This window comes from Neodiprion virginianus, chromosome 2 (genome assembly GCF_021901495.1).
Source record: "Neodiprion virginianus isolate iyNeoVirg1 chromosome 2, iyNeoVirg1.1, whole genome shotgun sequence".
NCBI lineage: Eukaryota > Metazoa > Arthropoda > Insecta > Hymenoptera > Diprionidae > Neodiprion > Neodiprion virginianus.
Genome location: NC_060878.1, coordinates 42,382,866 through 42,399,720, shown reverse-complemented (window position 1 = coordinate 42,399,720; position 16,855 = coordinate 42,382,866). Strand labels below are relative to the sequence as shown.

The 16,855-nt window shown below is 40.8% G+C and overlaps 1 protein-coding gene across 7 annotated transcripts in view; it reads left to right on the top strand.

Annotated features, from left to right (window-relative positions):
- The window catches only part of LOC124297662 (angiopoietin-2-like), a 68,582-nt gene that overhangs the window by 44 nt on the left and 51,683 nt on the right, over window positions 1-16,855 (top strand). For 3 of the 7 annotated variants that reach the window (XM_046748929.1, XM_046748927.1, XM_046748928.1), the window contains exons 1-2: window positions 16-291; window positions 1,029-1,886. In XM_046748929.1, coding sequence (XP_046604885.1) covers window positions 1,705-1,886 — 182 coding nt within the window. In that variant the 5' untranslated portion in view covers window positions 16-291; window positions 1,029-1,704. Of the gene's footprint in view, window positions 1-6; window positions 292-560; window positions 665-1,028; window positions 1,887-16,855 lie in introns of those variants that run through there. The other 4 variants (XM_046748924.1, XM_046748923.1, XM_046748925.1 and 1 more) reach the window with 4 other exon arrangements.

Sequence of the window (16,855 nt, the reverse complement as noted above, 5' to 3'; positions counted from 1 at the left end):
GGGACAGACACTTTGCCAGCTGCCGCGTCTACGGACGGACCGGACCCACCGAGACAGAGACTGTCGCTTGACACGAGGAGCCAAGTCGAGATCGTAAAATTGAACAATAATACTTCTATCGCCTCTCGTCGCAAGAGTTTGTGAAAATAAAAACCCGCCGAAAAATAATAACAAAAGCAAACACTTAATATCGGCACACGCACCAGTTGTATAGTTTTTCATTATTTTATTTATTTTTTCTATATTTTTTGTTCGTTGAAAAGTTTTATCTGACATATTGTTACACATGTGGTAAATATTTGATATATTAATACGTATATCTGATTCGGAAATTGTGAGACGTTCGTTGTACCTACTGTACTGTTTCATTGAATTTTAACGACAAAAACTGTCTTGTTACATACCTGGAATATAACTTCACCGTCTTGCCAATTTTGTTTGCACTTACGCGACGGACTGAGTAGGGACTGCGTGAAGAGAAAAAGCATTGCTGGAAAAAAAAAATTTCATTTCCTCCCCTCTCGCAATATTCATGCATATATATAGATTCGTTCTCGACACAAATCTCGTTCAGTCTCGACACAGCCGTGAGAGGTTCCTGATCGTTGAACAAACGATTCTCCACCTTTCTCGCCGTTTGAAAATTCGGCAACACACCCAGATTGTACGATAACAGTTGCTTATATATTTTTTATATCCGTTGAATTTGAAATAGCGTGTTTAATCACATTGAATATTGCAAAATTGAAATGTATGGAAAAATATATTTAAATTGGTAGTAAAAATTCGTTAATTATAGCTAAGGTCAATTGATTGATTGGAAACATGAATCGAACGTCACACAGTTTTCGAAAATTTCTGTAGACCTGGGATGAAAGAAGAAATTTGATATGTATAGCGGACGGTCGTGCAAATATATAATCGTTATTTAGAGAGGCTCACTTTCTACATGTTATTGATAATTGTTGGAGAAAAAATTAAATACTAAACTAAATCAACGTTTGTTTCTTTCTTTTTTCTTGGAGCAGAATAGTCTGGCCTGGACGAAAGAGACGAGGGATACTTGGATTAACTATCGGGACATAAATTTTCATAAGCACGGTGTTTAATCATGCATTTTTCAAAACGAGACATTTCGACCGAGGATATGGTGCTGGTTGTACAGTTCCACTGAAATCATTGGACTGCTACGTGGCGAAAGTGAATTGATAACCGGAAGGACGATAAGCAGCTACGAGTCTGAATTGATAACCTGCATTCACTCAGTGACTTGTTCGCTTTTATCTTTGACTCGGATCAAATTCGAGCAACGCAGACCCATTGCCAGTGAAAATTACGTGGAATAAACAGAACACCACGGATCCAGAGGAACTAATCGCCCTTATAAATCGGAAATTCTGCGCCTCGCGACCTGAACGTTTTAACGGTTTTAACACGTTAACAATAAAATGGCGATGACAGATAAATGAATAAACAAATAAGCAAATAAATAAATAAATCAATAGATAAAGGGAGAAAGCAGTAGGGCGAGTCAAAAATTGATGACAGAAAATAAACTCGGTGAATCGTATTAAAGTGAAAATATAATCGGAAAAGTGGTGTAAAGGAATTGAGCCAAATAAGATATTGTTATAGTGCATAAAATACTGTGACTAAATTGGAACGGTTCTTAGAGAAAAATCCGAGATCCGAACGGCAGTGACCATGATAAAATTTGTGCTAGCGGCGTATCTTTTAGGCTTCGTGCTTGCCGGAAGTCCAAGACTTCCTAGGACCTCGGCCGACCAGCGCAGCATCAGAAACGCAAACAGCATTAGCAGCGCAACGAGCAACAACATCAACGGAAGTCTTCTTCCCGCTCCCTCGCGAGGCGCTAATCGGAACAGGTGAGTTCCTTGTCATATTTCGTTGCCGAGCACGCCTGTTGAATGAGATCCGTAACTTCTGACCTAAAGGTAAGCCTACCGGACACACCCAATTATCGACTCTTCTATTTTCGAATAATAATAAATTTATGGCACAAATTGTGAATTCCTCGATGAGTAAAACCAATTGCCAGAGGGTCAGACGATGCAAATTTATTTTTCGGTAATTCTAGAACTAAGGATCAAACGGATGCAACCAAACGAGGTCAATAATTGGGACAGGGTCAATAACTGGTACACCTACCTCAATCATTGTCAAATTTTTTTTGACGAGGATTCGGTTTCCTCTCAAGCCTCCTCGAGTAGCTCACGGCTCGAGTACAAACAGAGCTGCTTGAGAACTTTCGCTAGAATTACGTGTGCGCGTTTATTGAAGGATATTACCTACTCGGATTCCGACAGTGCTTGTAGTGATTTTTCTTTTACGTTGGAATCGAAAATTCACAATTTAACGATTAAACTTTCGTTGCGTCTGTTAATAATTAAAAACACAGCTTCTCTCCGGCCCAGTGCAAGGTATATAAATATCATTAACAGGTGCGCGTGTAATTTTGAGAATAAATTACGTCGATACACCGTAAAATTTAGTTAACGCGCCTACTTCGATATCTCGCTTAATTATAATATTTAAGTCAATGCGGCCAGATCAGACAATTTGTGGCACATCCTCTAAATGCCAAGTGCCTCGACGATAAATATGAAAACTGGACGCGCGATCGAGTCCTTACGACCGAACACCATTGGGTTAAATAAAATTTTAGAAATGTCTGGGAGCTGGTTATCTCGAAGTTTATTTTATATTTTTTACCCATCAAACTGAGAGAGTAAAAGTTGGTAAACTTGTAATATCGCATCATTGCACAGCCGGAAATCACCAACAAAAAAACGTTTAGCGCTGCGTCTTTACACGAATGTATCTTACCGTGATGCAATAGAAAGCGAAATTGCTATGGGTGAAAAATTTCACAGTTTAACGTAGCAACTGGCAGGACGTTGTTAATAATTAATTGATTTTACTGAACTCCGGCTGTGATCAAGCACAATTGCTGAACCTTATATTTTATACCGTTAAAAACACGATTCTTTGTGAAAATTTGCTCACCAGATCACGTTCTCATCGATCTCGAATCGAGGTGTAAAAAAACGAAAGTAAAGTCGTGGAAAACTAGAACACTGTAACAGTATTCTTAGATTGTCCCGGAACTGCGGCTCCTCTTCTTCCTCCAATTTGTCAAGTATATAAACACAAAGTTCTAGAAGCCAGTGCTTATAATGATCGTGAATTTATTGGCGCATGAGATAACAAACCGACATTGATGTGTCTCAGCATTTTTTATTTTTTTGTTTTATTTTTTCACATTCCTTGCCAGTCCTTAGTCCGATACATATGCGAATCCTGATATTTAGACTGGATCAGCCTTGAATCCACCTTATACTGATGTTGTATGTATGCCTACGCATGCGTATACATTGAGTCATGGGGGTCATAGACTGGTTCCTAATATGAATGGTAGTTCGGTACAGTAGCACGGAAATTATAAAAGCTCGTTCTTTTCTGCACTTCGTTTTTTTCTCAATTCCCACCTACTTACCGATACTATACTGATACACTCAACCGGTGTACAAAGATCTGTCACCACGACGCAACGATGCCTATAAAACCAGATGGTGCCGCCGTATCTGCACCTACATAAGAACGGCATCGGCGTGCCTTTCGAACAATTTACAACTCGAGATGGACACGCGGTGATCTGTTTTTAGACGCTTGTACCTTGTTGCTCGCCGCTTGTATACCGAATGTCAGATTCAAATTGCAACCATCAAGGAAGAAGGATTGTCGAGATTATCTATCTAGGTTAAGGCTCGAGGCTGAACCTCTGATTGCACAGGCTTTACGACTCGATCGAATTGAATGTTATTGATTTGGGTAACTGGTTCTGTTTTGAAAACTGTCACGATTTTTTGCTGTTGTATTACAGTGACGTGCCTATTCTATGACTGAGACAAAACCAGCTTGTCACGAACCATTCGACGCTGCGAATGCAATTTGACACTGCATCTGTGCATTGGTCGTCCTCCTTCGTTACGAAGGAGTATCGTGAAAGTTATTGAGGTTATCGAAACAAATTCACAAGACATTGCGTGGATCGTTAGTGGGTTCTATAATTCTATTGGTTCACCATTTAAATGATACGCAAATTTTATACCTCGATGAAACATACCCAGGCAAAGTATCCCGGTATCCAAACTCTCGTCGAAGACCCATTCAGCATAGTTGAGTCATGCATTCTCGTTTTTGACTCGCGATTCAATGGGAGACAAAACTACACTAAATGATCATCAGTCCAACCGACGTGTTTCTACGTACTCCTAGACTCGCAAAAAAAGCGGGAGAAAAAATTCCGCAACAAAAACCGTACGAGAACGATTGTGTTTTTTGTCTACTTCTTGGACTTAATTATCGTGCGGTCAGGTCATGAGGTCAGTTAAAATTCGTCATTCCGGGGATCACTGATTCGCAGTCTCTGATCTCGAGAGCATAACAATATGACGCAGTAATACTTGGGGGCGTCAATTCCTTCCTTCCTTCTTTGCTTCCTTTCATTCCTGGGTACTTTCGAATGACGTTACTGTTGACATTTGTTGTGGTTACACACACCACCGCGGACACGCGTGCTGTCGCGTGTACGAACCTTTTCTACTTTGAATTCAATCGATGATGCGGCGACGATGCGATAAGGAAGAAAGACGCAACCTGGCAGGTGTTAACCTTGGGGAAGACCGCGAGACGAGATAGCGGGAAGGATGGAAAGCGTGCTTGTATATGTACGTTGCGCGGTAAGCTAGTCATTCGTGAACAGGACTCACTCAACTCTCTTACAACTTGTGCTGTTGGGTATGCGGTGTACACCTACTCCGGGCGTAACGGTACCTTGAGTATGTGCACACGCAGCTTCCATGAGTCTTACCTAACGATATGCCTACATCGAACCTCGCAAGCTCTTCATCATCCGGATCTCTAGGCTCAGTCGCCTGGCTTTAGCTTTTTCCAATACTCTTGGAGCATTGCCCGAGATGATTTTCGCCAGCCCGGGTGTTCCGCGTCGCTGGGTCGACGAGCCGTGCGTTGAATCATAATTTTAAGGCCAAATGCTCCGCTTCTCGCAGGAAATCACACAGATGTCAGCTTCTTTGTCCAATAGATTTTTCGGACGGATCACTCGCCGCGTTTTTGGTACAGTACAATTTTACAGGTGAACGCAATTGAAATTGATTCGGTTCGTCAGCGGTATAATCTGCTCGTCGCGGTATTAGCGTGCAAGCACCGTTTATCACCATGAATTATCGAAGTAGAAAGTGCCTGTGCACAGAGCCTTTCGAGAGAATGAGATTTCGCGTCCGCGGTTCCGTTGCGTGCTGCTGCCGACATTTTATGGGTCTTCGGCGGTTTTGGATCTTTACCGGGATCGTGATGTTGTCAGATCTTTCCGTATGTAACATAGGCCAAGCGCTTGCCTGATGACAAGGAACAGGTCTTAATTATCAGCGCAGAGGTTGGAGTGGGTTTTGAGGTTTAAATTTTTGGAAACTTCGCAACGGTGTCTCGTGTACTCTCGACTACGCAACTTTCCTTCATCAAGAATCGTGGTGGAATCAATTGAATGCAATTATAAAATGGGTAAATTAATGTCGCAACTAAGGCATGTATCATTCAAAAAGCTTTATATTTAATGCATCGATATAAGTAACTAGCGCAGCACAGCACGTCCAGTAGGTACTAATGCATGTACACTGCAGTCGTGAGTGTTTTTCTTGTTTTTCTAAAGAACGAAATATGCCGAGTGAGTGAGCTAAGCTTCCCATTAAGGCATCAACCAACTACCCCGGGTGTCGATAAATCACGCTTGATGACCCATGGAGCGAAGGGATTTGAAAAGATACCCAACGAAGATCGCGAACGCGCTCGTATCCATTCGCATGATTCGAAAGATCGTCCGTATCCGTTTATCAAATACTCTCGCGTGGGTGGTGAACAACTTTATCCTATTGTCGACTATCTCGTACATTTCATCTCCCGCTGGTTGTACATACTTTGCAATGTTCCGTAGATACATCATCGGGTACCGACGTCTGTTCTCGAGAATTTATAATCTCGAATGATTATTCAACAACGTGCGACAAACCTGTGAAGAAGCATTCACGACAACAAGGTCAATGACATGGAAACATTGATAGTAAGCAAAGTATTTCCCACAGTTTACACACAATCGTAATTCCGCGCACAGTTTCAATTGTTATGACTTGCTGAACCTGTGATCATAATTGAGAAGTAGATATACTGTAATATCTGAGAATCAGGACGACGGAATAATGAAAGCGTTTGCTCTGTATTTATGCACAACGAACAATGCACGATGGATTAATCGACGTTCAAAATACGCAGGCACTTGTAATAACATCGTAATCTACGGATAAAATCTCTCGATAACCGATGACCATCTCATATTCATGGAGGAAATTTTGATTAAAACGCTACAGCAATATAATCCAACATGTTTCGCGGAGTTCTTCAAAAGCTTCAAGAGTCCAGGATAAATATTACGACGGTGCTATACCACAATTGAAATAAACTTAGACCGCAGTGTAGCCCATGATTGCGAGGTTTCTCAAAGCGAATTAGCGATGCTGTTTGGTACCGCGTAAAGAACATCACCTCCGCACTCGTCATGGAAAGATGGATAAGATAATTAGTTTAGGTAGCATTCTTAGTCGTGCTATATAGGCTATATAGCTGCTACCAGGATTAACCTAGTTTCAAACTAATATTTTCTAATTTTTTAACCGTGAGTCACCATTAATCAACAACAATCAAGGATAATTGCGTTGGAACGGAGAGCTTTTATTCCAAACTCGACCCGAACAAGTTTTTTTTTTTTTTTTCCTTAGACAATGTTGAAAACCCATATTATAACCCTCCAGATCGTAGCAGTGGAAAGATTTGAGATGAACTGGCTGGAGATGAAGCTTCATAAATTATTCTTACCAATTATTCTGCTTCCTTTCGTTCGCATTCTTTGCTCAACTATCGGACGGCGATCATCAGCAATAAATATTTACTGTTTTGCCAATGGAGGAGTGTAAAAACTTTGGGGAAAGTCATGCAGAATGCCAAACTAAGCGCACTTTCTGGAACCTGATTTTTACCTCCATTTTTCTGATCGATTGAAATGACTCATATTTGCAAGCATCGATAAAACATAGGGTAGGGAACCGCGTCGAGAAAGCCAATCCCATTGGTCTATTGTGGTGGGTCATCTCGAGATAGCCCTGCCATTGATTTAACGCGTGCCTGAAACTAGCCATCGATTCGCGAAAACTTCACACTCGAAGTGATTTTTATAGAAAAAAACCACTCTAATCTATGGCTTTTCGACATTTATAATGCTTATCTACTGATTCAAATAATTTGAAAATGGTAAACAATTCGCACGTGTACAAAGCTTTAGTTAATCGGTGGCCTGCTATTGGCGGCTAGCTTCAGCTTCATCCGTAGCTACGCGAGGTGCCGGACTGGATCAATGGTACCTACTCACCTGATCGAAAATCTCCACAGACCGACACCTGTTCCTAGAGGCGTGCGTCGCCCACGCGCCGTGGCCGTTTCGTCTCTCTCTCGAAACGTCGGTTTGTGTGCATAGCTGTGTGTGTGTTTGTGTATTGCGTGTGGTTAGTAATTGAAATGGCACCAGGAAACTCTCCCATTTCCGTCCCCATTAGAGCGCCTTTTCATCGTGGCTACTTCACGGAGTCCTTTCGTTATGGTAATCGCATAAGTTTGTTTGATTGGGAAATTGGGAATAGCGAGAGAAAGAGAGAGAGACAATGCTATATATCTACGAATCCCACGCACAGATGAGAGAGACTCGAAAACGATCACGATTTGCGGTGATATTTTGTAATTTTGTGAGTAACGTTGGATCATCTTTGCCACAGATTTGTGTTCTTTATTTCGTATAATTACCAGCTCAGCCTTTAACGGTTATTACCGGTTGGCATTCACGGTGCTGAGATTGAATATCACCTATTAGAAGATGTAACCGTTTCATGTAAACGAGGATAAGGAATTGAGCCGTGGGTAAGGAATCGCATGCCAATGATCGATCAATTCTTCAAACTACGTCGTTCAATCGGAAGCGAATCTTGTTTATGGCGGTATAAATAATTTTATTATACCACTATGCTAGACGTAAAATAATGGGATCGTTATGTGGCTAATTGAGTTTGGGAATACAATTATAATAGAGCTAATTGCGTGCGCACTAATCAACAGTGGCAAGGAGAATTCGTGCGATATCTCCACATATTTTATGCGTAAAGATTATAGTCAGCGATCCATCGATCGATTCTAAAAATATTGCAAATCCTTGTTCGTGTAGGTTACAGAATCACAGGATTCCCGCATAAACCTGAAATATATCAGCAGATTGTTACATGGCTATTCGACTAAATGTTAATTGATACTAATAAAATCACCATAAACCCGACATTGGCATTTTATTTCTTCTGATACGTTTACTGAGATACTGTTCTTATCTGTATGGGATTCGTAACTTTGACTGTGAGGCTAATTGGTACTGATGAAAAAAGAATACATAATGCTGTGGACAAGAAAATATGCTTGTAGGGCAGGGCGAAGCCCGTATTATACGTGTATCAATGTATAGATGAATTCTAATTTGATTAGTGAAAGGTGTTAAGCCTAGGCAAAGCCACCGACAAAGTATCGGGACAAGATGAAAGAATTGGCGTTGACTGCCTTGGCGACGGTGATAACATTGAATCAATGCGGAAACAAAACAACGTATGCTCTACGACGCTTGACGCGATGCGTGTCCTATATTTACAATTAACTGTTGGGGTGGGGGTTGTAAGAATTTGTTAAAATTTAAAATCATTTCTACTAAATAATGAATATTGCGTATATTTGATAAGGTACGACTAGCATGAGACATTTTCATTTCTTGAGCGATATATTAAAACACGAGCCGCCGTTATACTTAAAATTCATTCGTTCATCCACTCCGTATGTATATTGTTTAAAAATGGTGCATATTGTTAAAGTTATAAATAATTGTAAATAATTGTATTTCGTCGAGGCACTATACTCTTGGATTTCACTGGGTTTGTCCCGTTTCTTTCTATTAAACCTCTCTTTAATTTTTATGTGGCCTTCGGAGTTTTTACTAATTAGGTTTTAAACGTCCTTCTTTGTGGTAAAATTCACCTTTCTTGCACATTCCTCGATTTTCGGTAGTTGATGTTCAATTTCGGTGATGGGAACCGCTGCACCTCCTTCCTACTAGAGAGACGTTGACCAAGAGCAGTCATTATCTTCTTATACTTGAAATTGGCGACGACACACACCAGGTGTCCCACTCAATGGGTCTAAACTCATCCGCTCACGTTGTGCTCATTGAGCGGTTACATTCGAATCATTACGATATGTAAATGTTCTTGAAACTATAAATAATAAAGCTTTCAAACGCAAATTTCTCTGAACGTTTTCATTTTCTTGAAAAAAGAAAAACTATCAAAAATAGGTACGATTTTAGACCGTCCATGCTGTATCCCGCTTTAATTATCGCTCTTCAACCAAAGTATGAGACTCAACGATAATATTGAACTTGATCACTCTTACGACCGTGCCTTTTTGCCACGCAATACTACTATGCTATTTGGTTAGTCACAAATAGTCACCCTGACAATGACAATGGATGGATTTCCCTCCCGGATTGTCCCGCAGAATACGTGCCGTCGTGCACGCACCCGATCGTACGTTGTGAACAGGTTTTAATTGATCAAGGGACGAATGTTCATCATTCGATGAATAGGTCACAAGTGTACGCCAGTCGCACAAATTTATGCCCGTCACGACGGACAGAGCATGCCATGCTGATAAAATTTCTTAAAAAAATTGTAGGCTTCTGTTCGAACAAACGTGCGAATCAAATCAGTGTTGGATGGTCCGGTTTGCGAAGGAGAAGAATTAACCCCTTTCACTCGGACACAACTGGTTCAATGTGTGGAACCGATTGCGCATCCACTCGAGCGAGTCTTTATTAATCGGCTGCGTATCGCAATGAGAGCAGCAGTTTTTTCGCAATAAGAAAAGGATGGCAAAGGATGACATGCACGAGGCGACGACGCCTCGCCGATCGAGTCTTGGCGGCGGTATAAGAAGTTGTAAAAGCGGTTCTTACGCAATTATCTCTGAACCTGTCCTCTTCACCGTGCTTCCTACGTGTCATGCCCTGGTATACGTACGCGTTGTGTTTGCTTTTCAACGCTCAAATCCCCCTCGGACCAATCGCTCTTTCACTCTTTCACTATCGCTTCACATATGCTCTTGAAGTATTCGTGCCGCCTCCCGCTCGCAGGCGCGTAAAGAAAATTCATTTTTACGAACCACCGTTCCGCCGTGTTACTATATACACATATATGCTCGCGAAGCCTCAAGCGGCCAAGTACAAGCGATATTTAAGCCGGTGCTAACTTTCGATATACCTATACGTCTCTCAGGCTCCACGTATGCGGCTATAGACGTCGTTTGGAAATAGAGAAATCGGAAGGCAGCGAATCAGTCCTTTCGGAGCTGCAGGCTTGGGTTCCTACTAAGCTTTATCAAATGATCAAGGTCTCCTTCTCACTATCAGCCCAGTTTACCGGTGAGCCGAACGACGAAGGGATAACATCACCCGCGTTACATTTCGCACCCGTTGCACTTTTGTCCGCCCTATTCTTTCTTCTTTCGCTTCTTCTTCTCCTGTCCCATCGAGGTCATTGTATTATTGTTGAATTTAATAACTAGCGATCGGAACGACGAAAGTCTGTGGTGCCAGGGTGACGTGCGTGGGTAATTTATATCGCACCATTTACGAAATTGAAAACAAAGTTTTGTAAAACGATGGTGACATATGCTTTTAACAAGGCTCGTGCATCTGTGGGACTTTTAAAAATACAAACAGCTTATCAATCATCCATTGCCATCGCGGTGAATGGCTTTCAAGAATTCAGTTCAATCTGCGTCTGTAAATATAGGTATATACCAGTGATAGGTTTTAAGCGTTTCAACTATTGCGAAATGTAAGTGTATAAGTTTCAAAGCCTGACCACTTACCGCTCAGGCCATAACGCACGTTGATTCACGCACACTTCAACAAGTTTTATTCCGTAACTGTCGCCCGTATCCGTTATGTACAAAATGTCAAAGTTCTCACGGTTTCGGATTGTTTCACATTCTTTTCATGCTCGTCTTTTGCTAACGGACAAAGCCGATTGCGTCTTCAACTAGATATCGGATCTTCTAGGGTCCCTGATTGTCCAGTAAAGACACTTGATCAGCCGGGTTAATATTCAAGTAGCCGAACAAAATTGAAAAATCGTATCCATTCGTAGCTAGAATACATTTACACAAGATTTTTTCTTTGCATAGGATCATCCGATAAGCATTGGGAATTTTTGACAGATCAATCATACCGATATCACGTGTAAAATCTGAGCAGAGGTTGACTTGATAATGGTTTACTCAAAGAAATGTGGTGTTACAATTTGACGTACAAGTTTTGAGTTTCGCTACATTACAGTGCTAAATACCGACATAACTTTGTTATGATAAAATAATCCCGTTGGAAAATTGGCAACAATTCACACCCGATAGTTGCCGAATTAAGATATATTTCTCTCACCTAGACACGTTACGTGTCGTTCAGCCAAAGATGCGTCCGATCATCCAAATGAATTCATAATCGTTATGCAACAGTTATCACACTTTATTATTAACTTATTACGACATTTAGCCGGGATTATGCTAAGTTGGGAATCTTTGAGGCAGCCGGCATACCTACCTTGATACAAGTAGCCGTGTTTCTATCTATACGTGGAGCTATTCGGACACTGCAATAGTGTATTTATATACGTCGACTATTCGCAGACTTTATAACGCGTACACTTTCTCGTCGCTGTACGATGTATGGATTTGAGTCGTCGATTTGTAGTTGTTCCATCACTCTGATGTAATTTTAACTCTGGTATCGAGGTATTCCTCGACAGAAAATGTTCTACCTTATAATATTTCGTACAGCACATGCGCGTGCAATACACATATACATGTACATTTGGTCGAAGTGCAATATCCAGAGATGAACCGCGGCTGAATTAAAGTTCATATGTTACCCACCTTGTTTCACCCGATTAAGGGGTAACGCCAATCTGGTGGCCGAAAAACACGCCTAACTTTGACGATTTATTTTGGGAGTATAGAAAAAGGAGCAGGATTTCTTTTCAGGGGATTCGTTTAACACATATTGAAGTATGAATAAAAAACTGCCTTGTAAGCATTTCGATGCAAAATTGCGACGACAGAGCAATCTTTGAAATGACTTTTTTTAAAACTCCTTCACGGCAGGACGAATTTCTCGTAAAATATAAGACCTGGAATAAAAGCCGAAAATTTTATAATTTATATACTATTGCCTGTAGAAGTGCGTAGGGTTTTTTTTAAATCAAATTTTGTAGAAACAGTGCATTATTAAAGAATTGAATCGATTTTTTGCACAAAAATAAGCGGTAAATCGTTTGTAAAAAAAAGTTTATATTAGATAAAAAAGAAAAAAAAAACGGCTACGGACTTCCATAGAAAATGTAATTATGAAGCTACTATAAAAATTTTAAATCGTTCCATGCAACGGCGTTCAAGTAATCTGTCCTCCCAGTTTGAACAAAGTGATTTCGAGAAAAATGCGTTTAAAGTTTTACGAGCACTCAGTGCGCACTCCGAGGTAAAATCGAGAACAGAACCTTGTAAAAAAAAAAAACAATTTCACCACAGGACCAACTACCTATGGTTTTTATGACCCTGAACTATTGTTTTAACCATGCAATGTTAAGTATTCTCACCGATCCCATAACAGACGGGATAAAATTGTAAAATCTTCAAGTCTCTTTTCACAGTAAAATACTACATATTCTTCCATTCATGTTTAATTGCGGTAGTGAATACAGCGAGCCAAACAGCCAGACTTATAATGAGGAAATAAATAGCCATTAAATAAATGCTCAATAACGTTTATAATCGGGAATTAATTGATAAAAGAATATTACTCCGCGGCATGCATGTAGGCACACAGATTTTTTATACTTACATATTTTAATCCGAGTTAATTGCCTCGGCAACAACTTCTTGACATTCAGTACAGTCCATTTCTATTCATCGACGTAGTTCTTCATCGCCTTTTAGTTTCATACGTCCGTATTGTGATGCAAAAAACTATGGTGTTTCCTACGGTGAATTATAGATTGCGGACACGAACGGAATTTCTTAAACTCATTGGGCGTTTTTTGCCAGAAGAAATATGTCGTTATCGTCGGCTTACCCGCAATTATTCGTCCAGCTGGAATTGGTCAACCTGTTTTAAGGTCGCCGCATTGCCACCCATAGGTACGTACGAACCATGTTTTTCTGCATCGATTTAAGCAACAAATTCATAACACCGTTGCCTTGAGACTCTTTCCATTCCACGTTCAGCTACCTCTTCTCTGTCTTTATCTCAATATCTCTGCACGATTCACGAAACTGGGTCTGCTCCTGATGTAGCCGAAGAGTTGTCAGGTTATCGTTATTGCACAATTCTACTTCTTTCAGTCCATGATAGTTGCGCCTGGCGATTCTGGCTAATTGGATCGCTGTAACGATGACTTGACGAGCAGAGAAAGAAAAGAAAACTAAAGGAAATGGTAACACAAGTACGACACGTATACTTTACGGCAAGGCAAGGTACGCTGGAGGAAGCTTGAATGGATGACCCTCGGGCGTCGAGTTGCATAATAATATTAGTAATCGTATGTAGACCTACCTATATACGAATAATTCATACATGCGTTCGGTCGTGGATGTGATGGATTATTTTTGTAAGAGTCTTTCATTTTCAAGTAAATGGCAGACGAACACGCGAAAGAAAGGAGTGATAACCGACTTATTAAATCTGTAATTGTCGATTCAGGTCCAATTTACCTGCGGCGATAGGACGTATTGTGTGTTGTAAAGACGTGTGCCGTGATGTAACCGCGCGAGGTGAATGCTCGAATTTCGCAAGTCGGTGCGAATCGTTTAATCCCTCCTTCGTACGCCGTCATCACGATCTAGCTTCCGTCCTCGGGGTCTCCGCAGATTCTCGATAAAGTGATCATTCGACGAATACGACCGATCATGAATTACCGCGTATTAAATGTATAACGTCGCTGCTTCGCTCAGGCACAAACGGAGCCTGCACAACTGTCGATAGTGAAAGCTGAGGGTACAAACGTACACGGACGATATACGGTAATTCGCTATACCCGGTGGGACGGTTCGGTAGGTATTAGGTGCCGAGCTGTGTATGAGTGAATTTTTTAACAAACATTTCAATGTCAACATTTTTTTAAGTCTCCGGAGGTCGACCGAATAAATTATGTTGTGTCAATGCACGCGCTCGCATATCAAGTGTTGATAATTGAAATGTGTTGACACAATGCAGCGGATTTTGTATAAATTTTATAGAAGGGTTGATTTTAACACAGAACATATTAACCGCAAAAACACTTTTGCACAAATTATTCTTAACGGGATACCCCAGTGAAAAGAAACATACGAATGAGCGAAAATATTGGATAATTTTTCATTTCGATAGCGATGTAACAAGAATCTCTTCATCGTTCAAATTTTCATCTGCCTAAGGCTCGGGACGTTCGTCGAGGAAAATAATCGAGGGTGAAATTCCGCACTGATTCCATAAAAATAATCAAATTATTCGGAATAGAGGCAGCTGTTGAATTTTCAGTGTCAACCTTGTAAATTAGTTTTTCGATTTTAGGGGTTGTGATCGTAGAGGTGGTATCCGGTGGTTTTGCAATATCGATACAACGTTAAAAAATCACATTTTGTTTGGGGTGAACTGTTCCAAGTGAAATACGCGCAATATTTCATTCTCGGGTTTGTCAGTCAATGAATGTTAAAAAGTTTGCGGTATAGCATAAACTGTCATAGCGTGTATTTAACGGCGTGAGTTAACGCGCTGTGCAATTAGAAAATTCTGTCGACGCAGAGCTCCAATTATTTCACTCATTGTCGGTCAACGTCTCGCATCGTGTACCTGCCGATCTTGGCAGGGTTCGAGGATGAAAACGCCTCACCTTATCTCCGTACAGATCTGAAGTGTGCCTGCTAACTCTCGATTCGACACAATGTTGCCTTGTACTTTTTCCTCCTCTCCAATGTACATATACGGTGCTGTCTGTACATAAAACTCGTCGTTTGTTCGAAGACCGTTTCATTAAAGTAGCAGCTTGTAAAATTGTGCCTCGCGGAGCTGGTGAAACCAGCTTGAACCACATACACTATGCATGCGGCAATTTGGAACCGGAGATTAAATTCAGGGCGTTGTGCTCGGATGTGAAAAAATTAAAGTTTCCCATGAGGATATTATCGACATAACTCGTAGGTACCCATTCTTCGTTCACCCGTTATAAATATGTATATTTACACTACCATGCTTGATCACATTTTCCTTGTACAATGGAAAGAAAACGTTGGTCACGGTATCTAGCTTCGGGGTAGAAACGACGAGTGGGACGGAAATGAATTTTGTTATAAGCTCGGTTTCCCATATTCCCATGTTCTTATTTTTATTTATTTATTTTTTTTTTGTTTTTTTTTTTTTAGTTTTCTTCGACAGGTTTATAGTTACCTTCGAACACTTGTGATATTACCGTTCGGATCGGCATGAAGCGGCTGTTCGTCATACCGGTGTGTAGCGGCGGCGATGGAAAGTATATTCTAATAATTTCACTTCGCAATGGTCTTTTTCCTTTCTTCCGTCGAGTATATTATACCGGCTGGCCATGCACCATACAACGTCGTTGCAATTCAATTCTAACGTTATACCTTGCACTCACGTAACATCACGCCTCCCGTACATGTCGGCATGTACGCAGCGAACAATAAGATCTGCCCATGGGTCGTAGACGCGTGAGCGGTCCGATAGTTTTAGAAATCATTTCACTACCGGCACCTTCTTTCTTAATTACGAGTTGAAATTGTACTTGATACTCATACACGTTCATTGTATTATAGATTTCGGCGTGGACTTCTATAGACCATGCGGTGTCGACTTGACACCATTTGATGCTATATTTCCGAACTAACGTCAAAGATCATTGGATAGTGGTCCCCAACGACAATTGAAAATCCACATTTTTCATAGTATTAGTAAACTGCATGCAACAGTATTACAGGTAAGGCAAGTGTGCCAGTTGTTGACCCTGTCCCAATGATTGACCTGTTTTGGTTGCATCTGTTTGATTCTTGGTTCTAAAATTACCAAGAAATAAATTTGTATCGCTTAACCTTCCGACAATTGGTTTTAATCGTCGAGAAATTCACAATTTGTGCTGCAAATTTATAATTTTGGAAAATGAAAGGGTCAATAATTAGGTCGAAACGTGTCAATAACTGTTACACTTACCTTATGCAACTGTCGATGTTTAAATAGAGGGATCTCGATGCGGGCCGGTTATTTACTGTCACTACACAAAACGCATGCATAAATTGTCCAATTAGCATAAAAGATAAATATCCACCCTTGCAGTGCACACGTGTACATTGATGTAGGATATGGGTGGGAATTTGTAGAGTGTACCGTATGGATCTGCATTCAGAAATGGACCCGCGCTCCACTTTGACCGTGTTTTAAGAATGAAGTCTGCACGTGTAGGTATATCCTTGTCCTCTTTCGCCTACGCCTGTGTAACCATTCGTGCCTCGGATCAGCGCCGCGGCTTGTTTGTCCATCGAAGATGCAGCATTACGGATGGTTGAACCGTCGTTTGAAAAAATG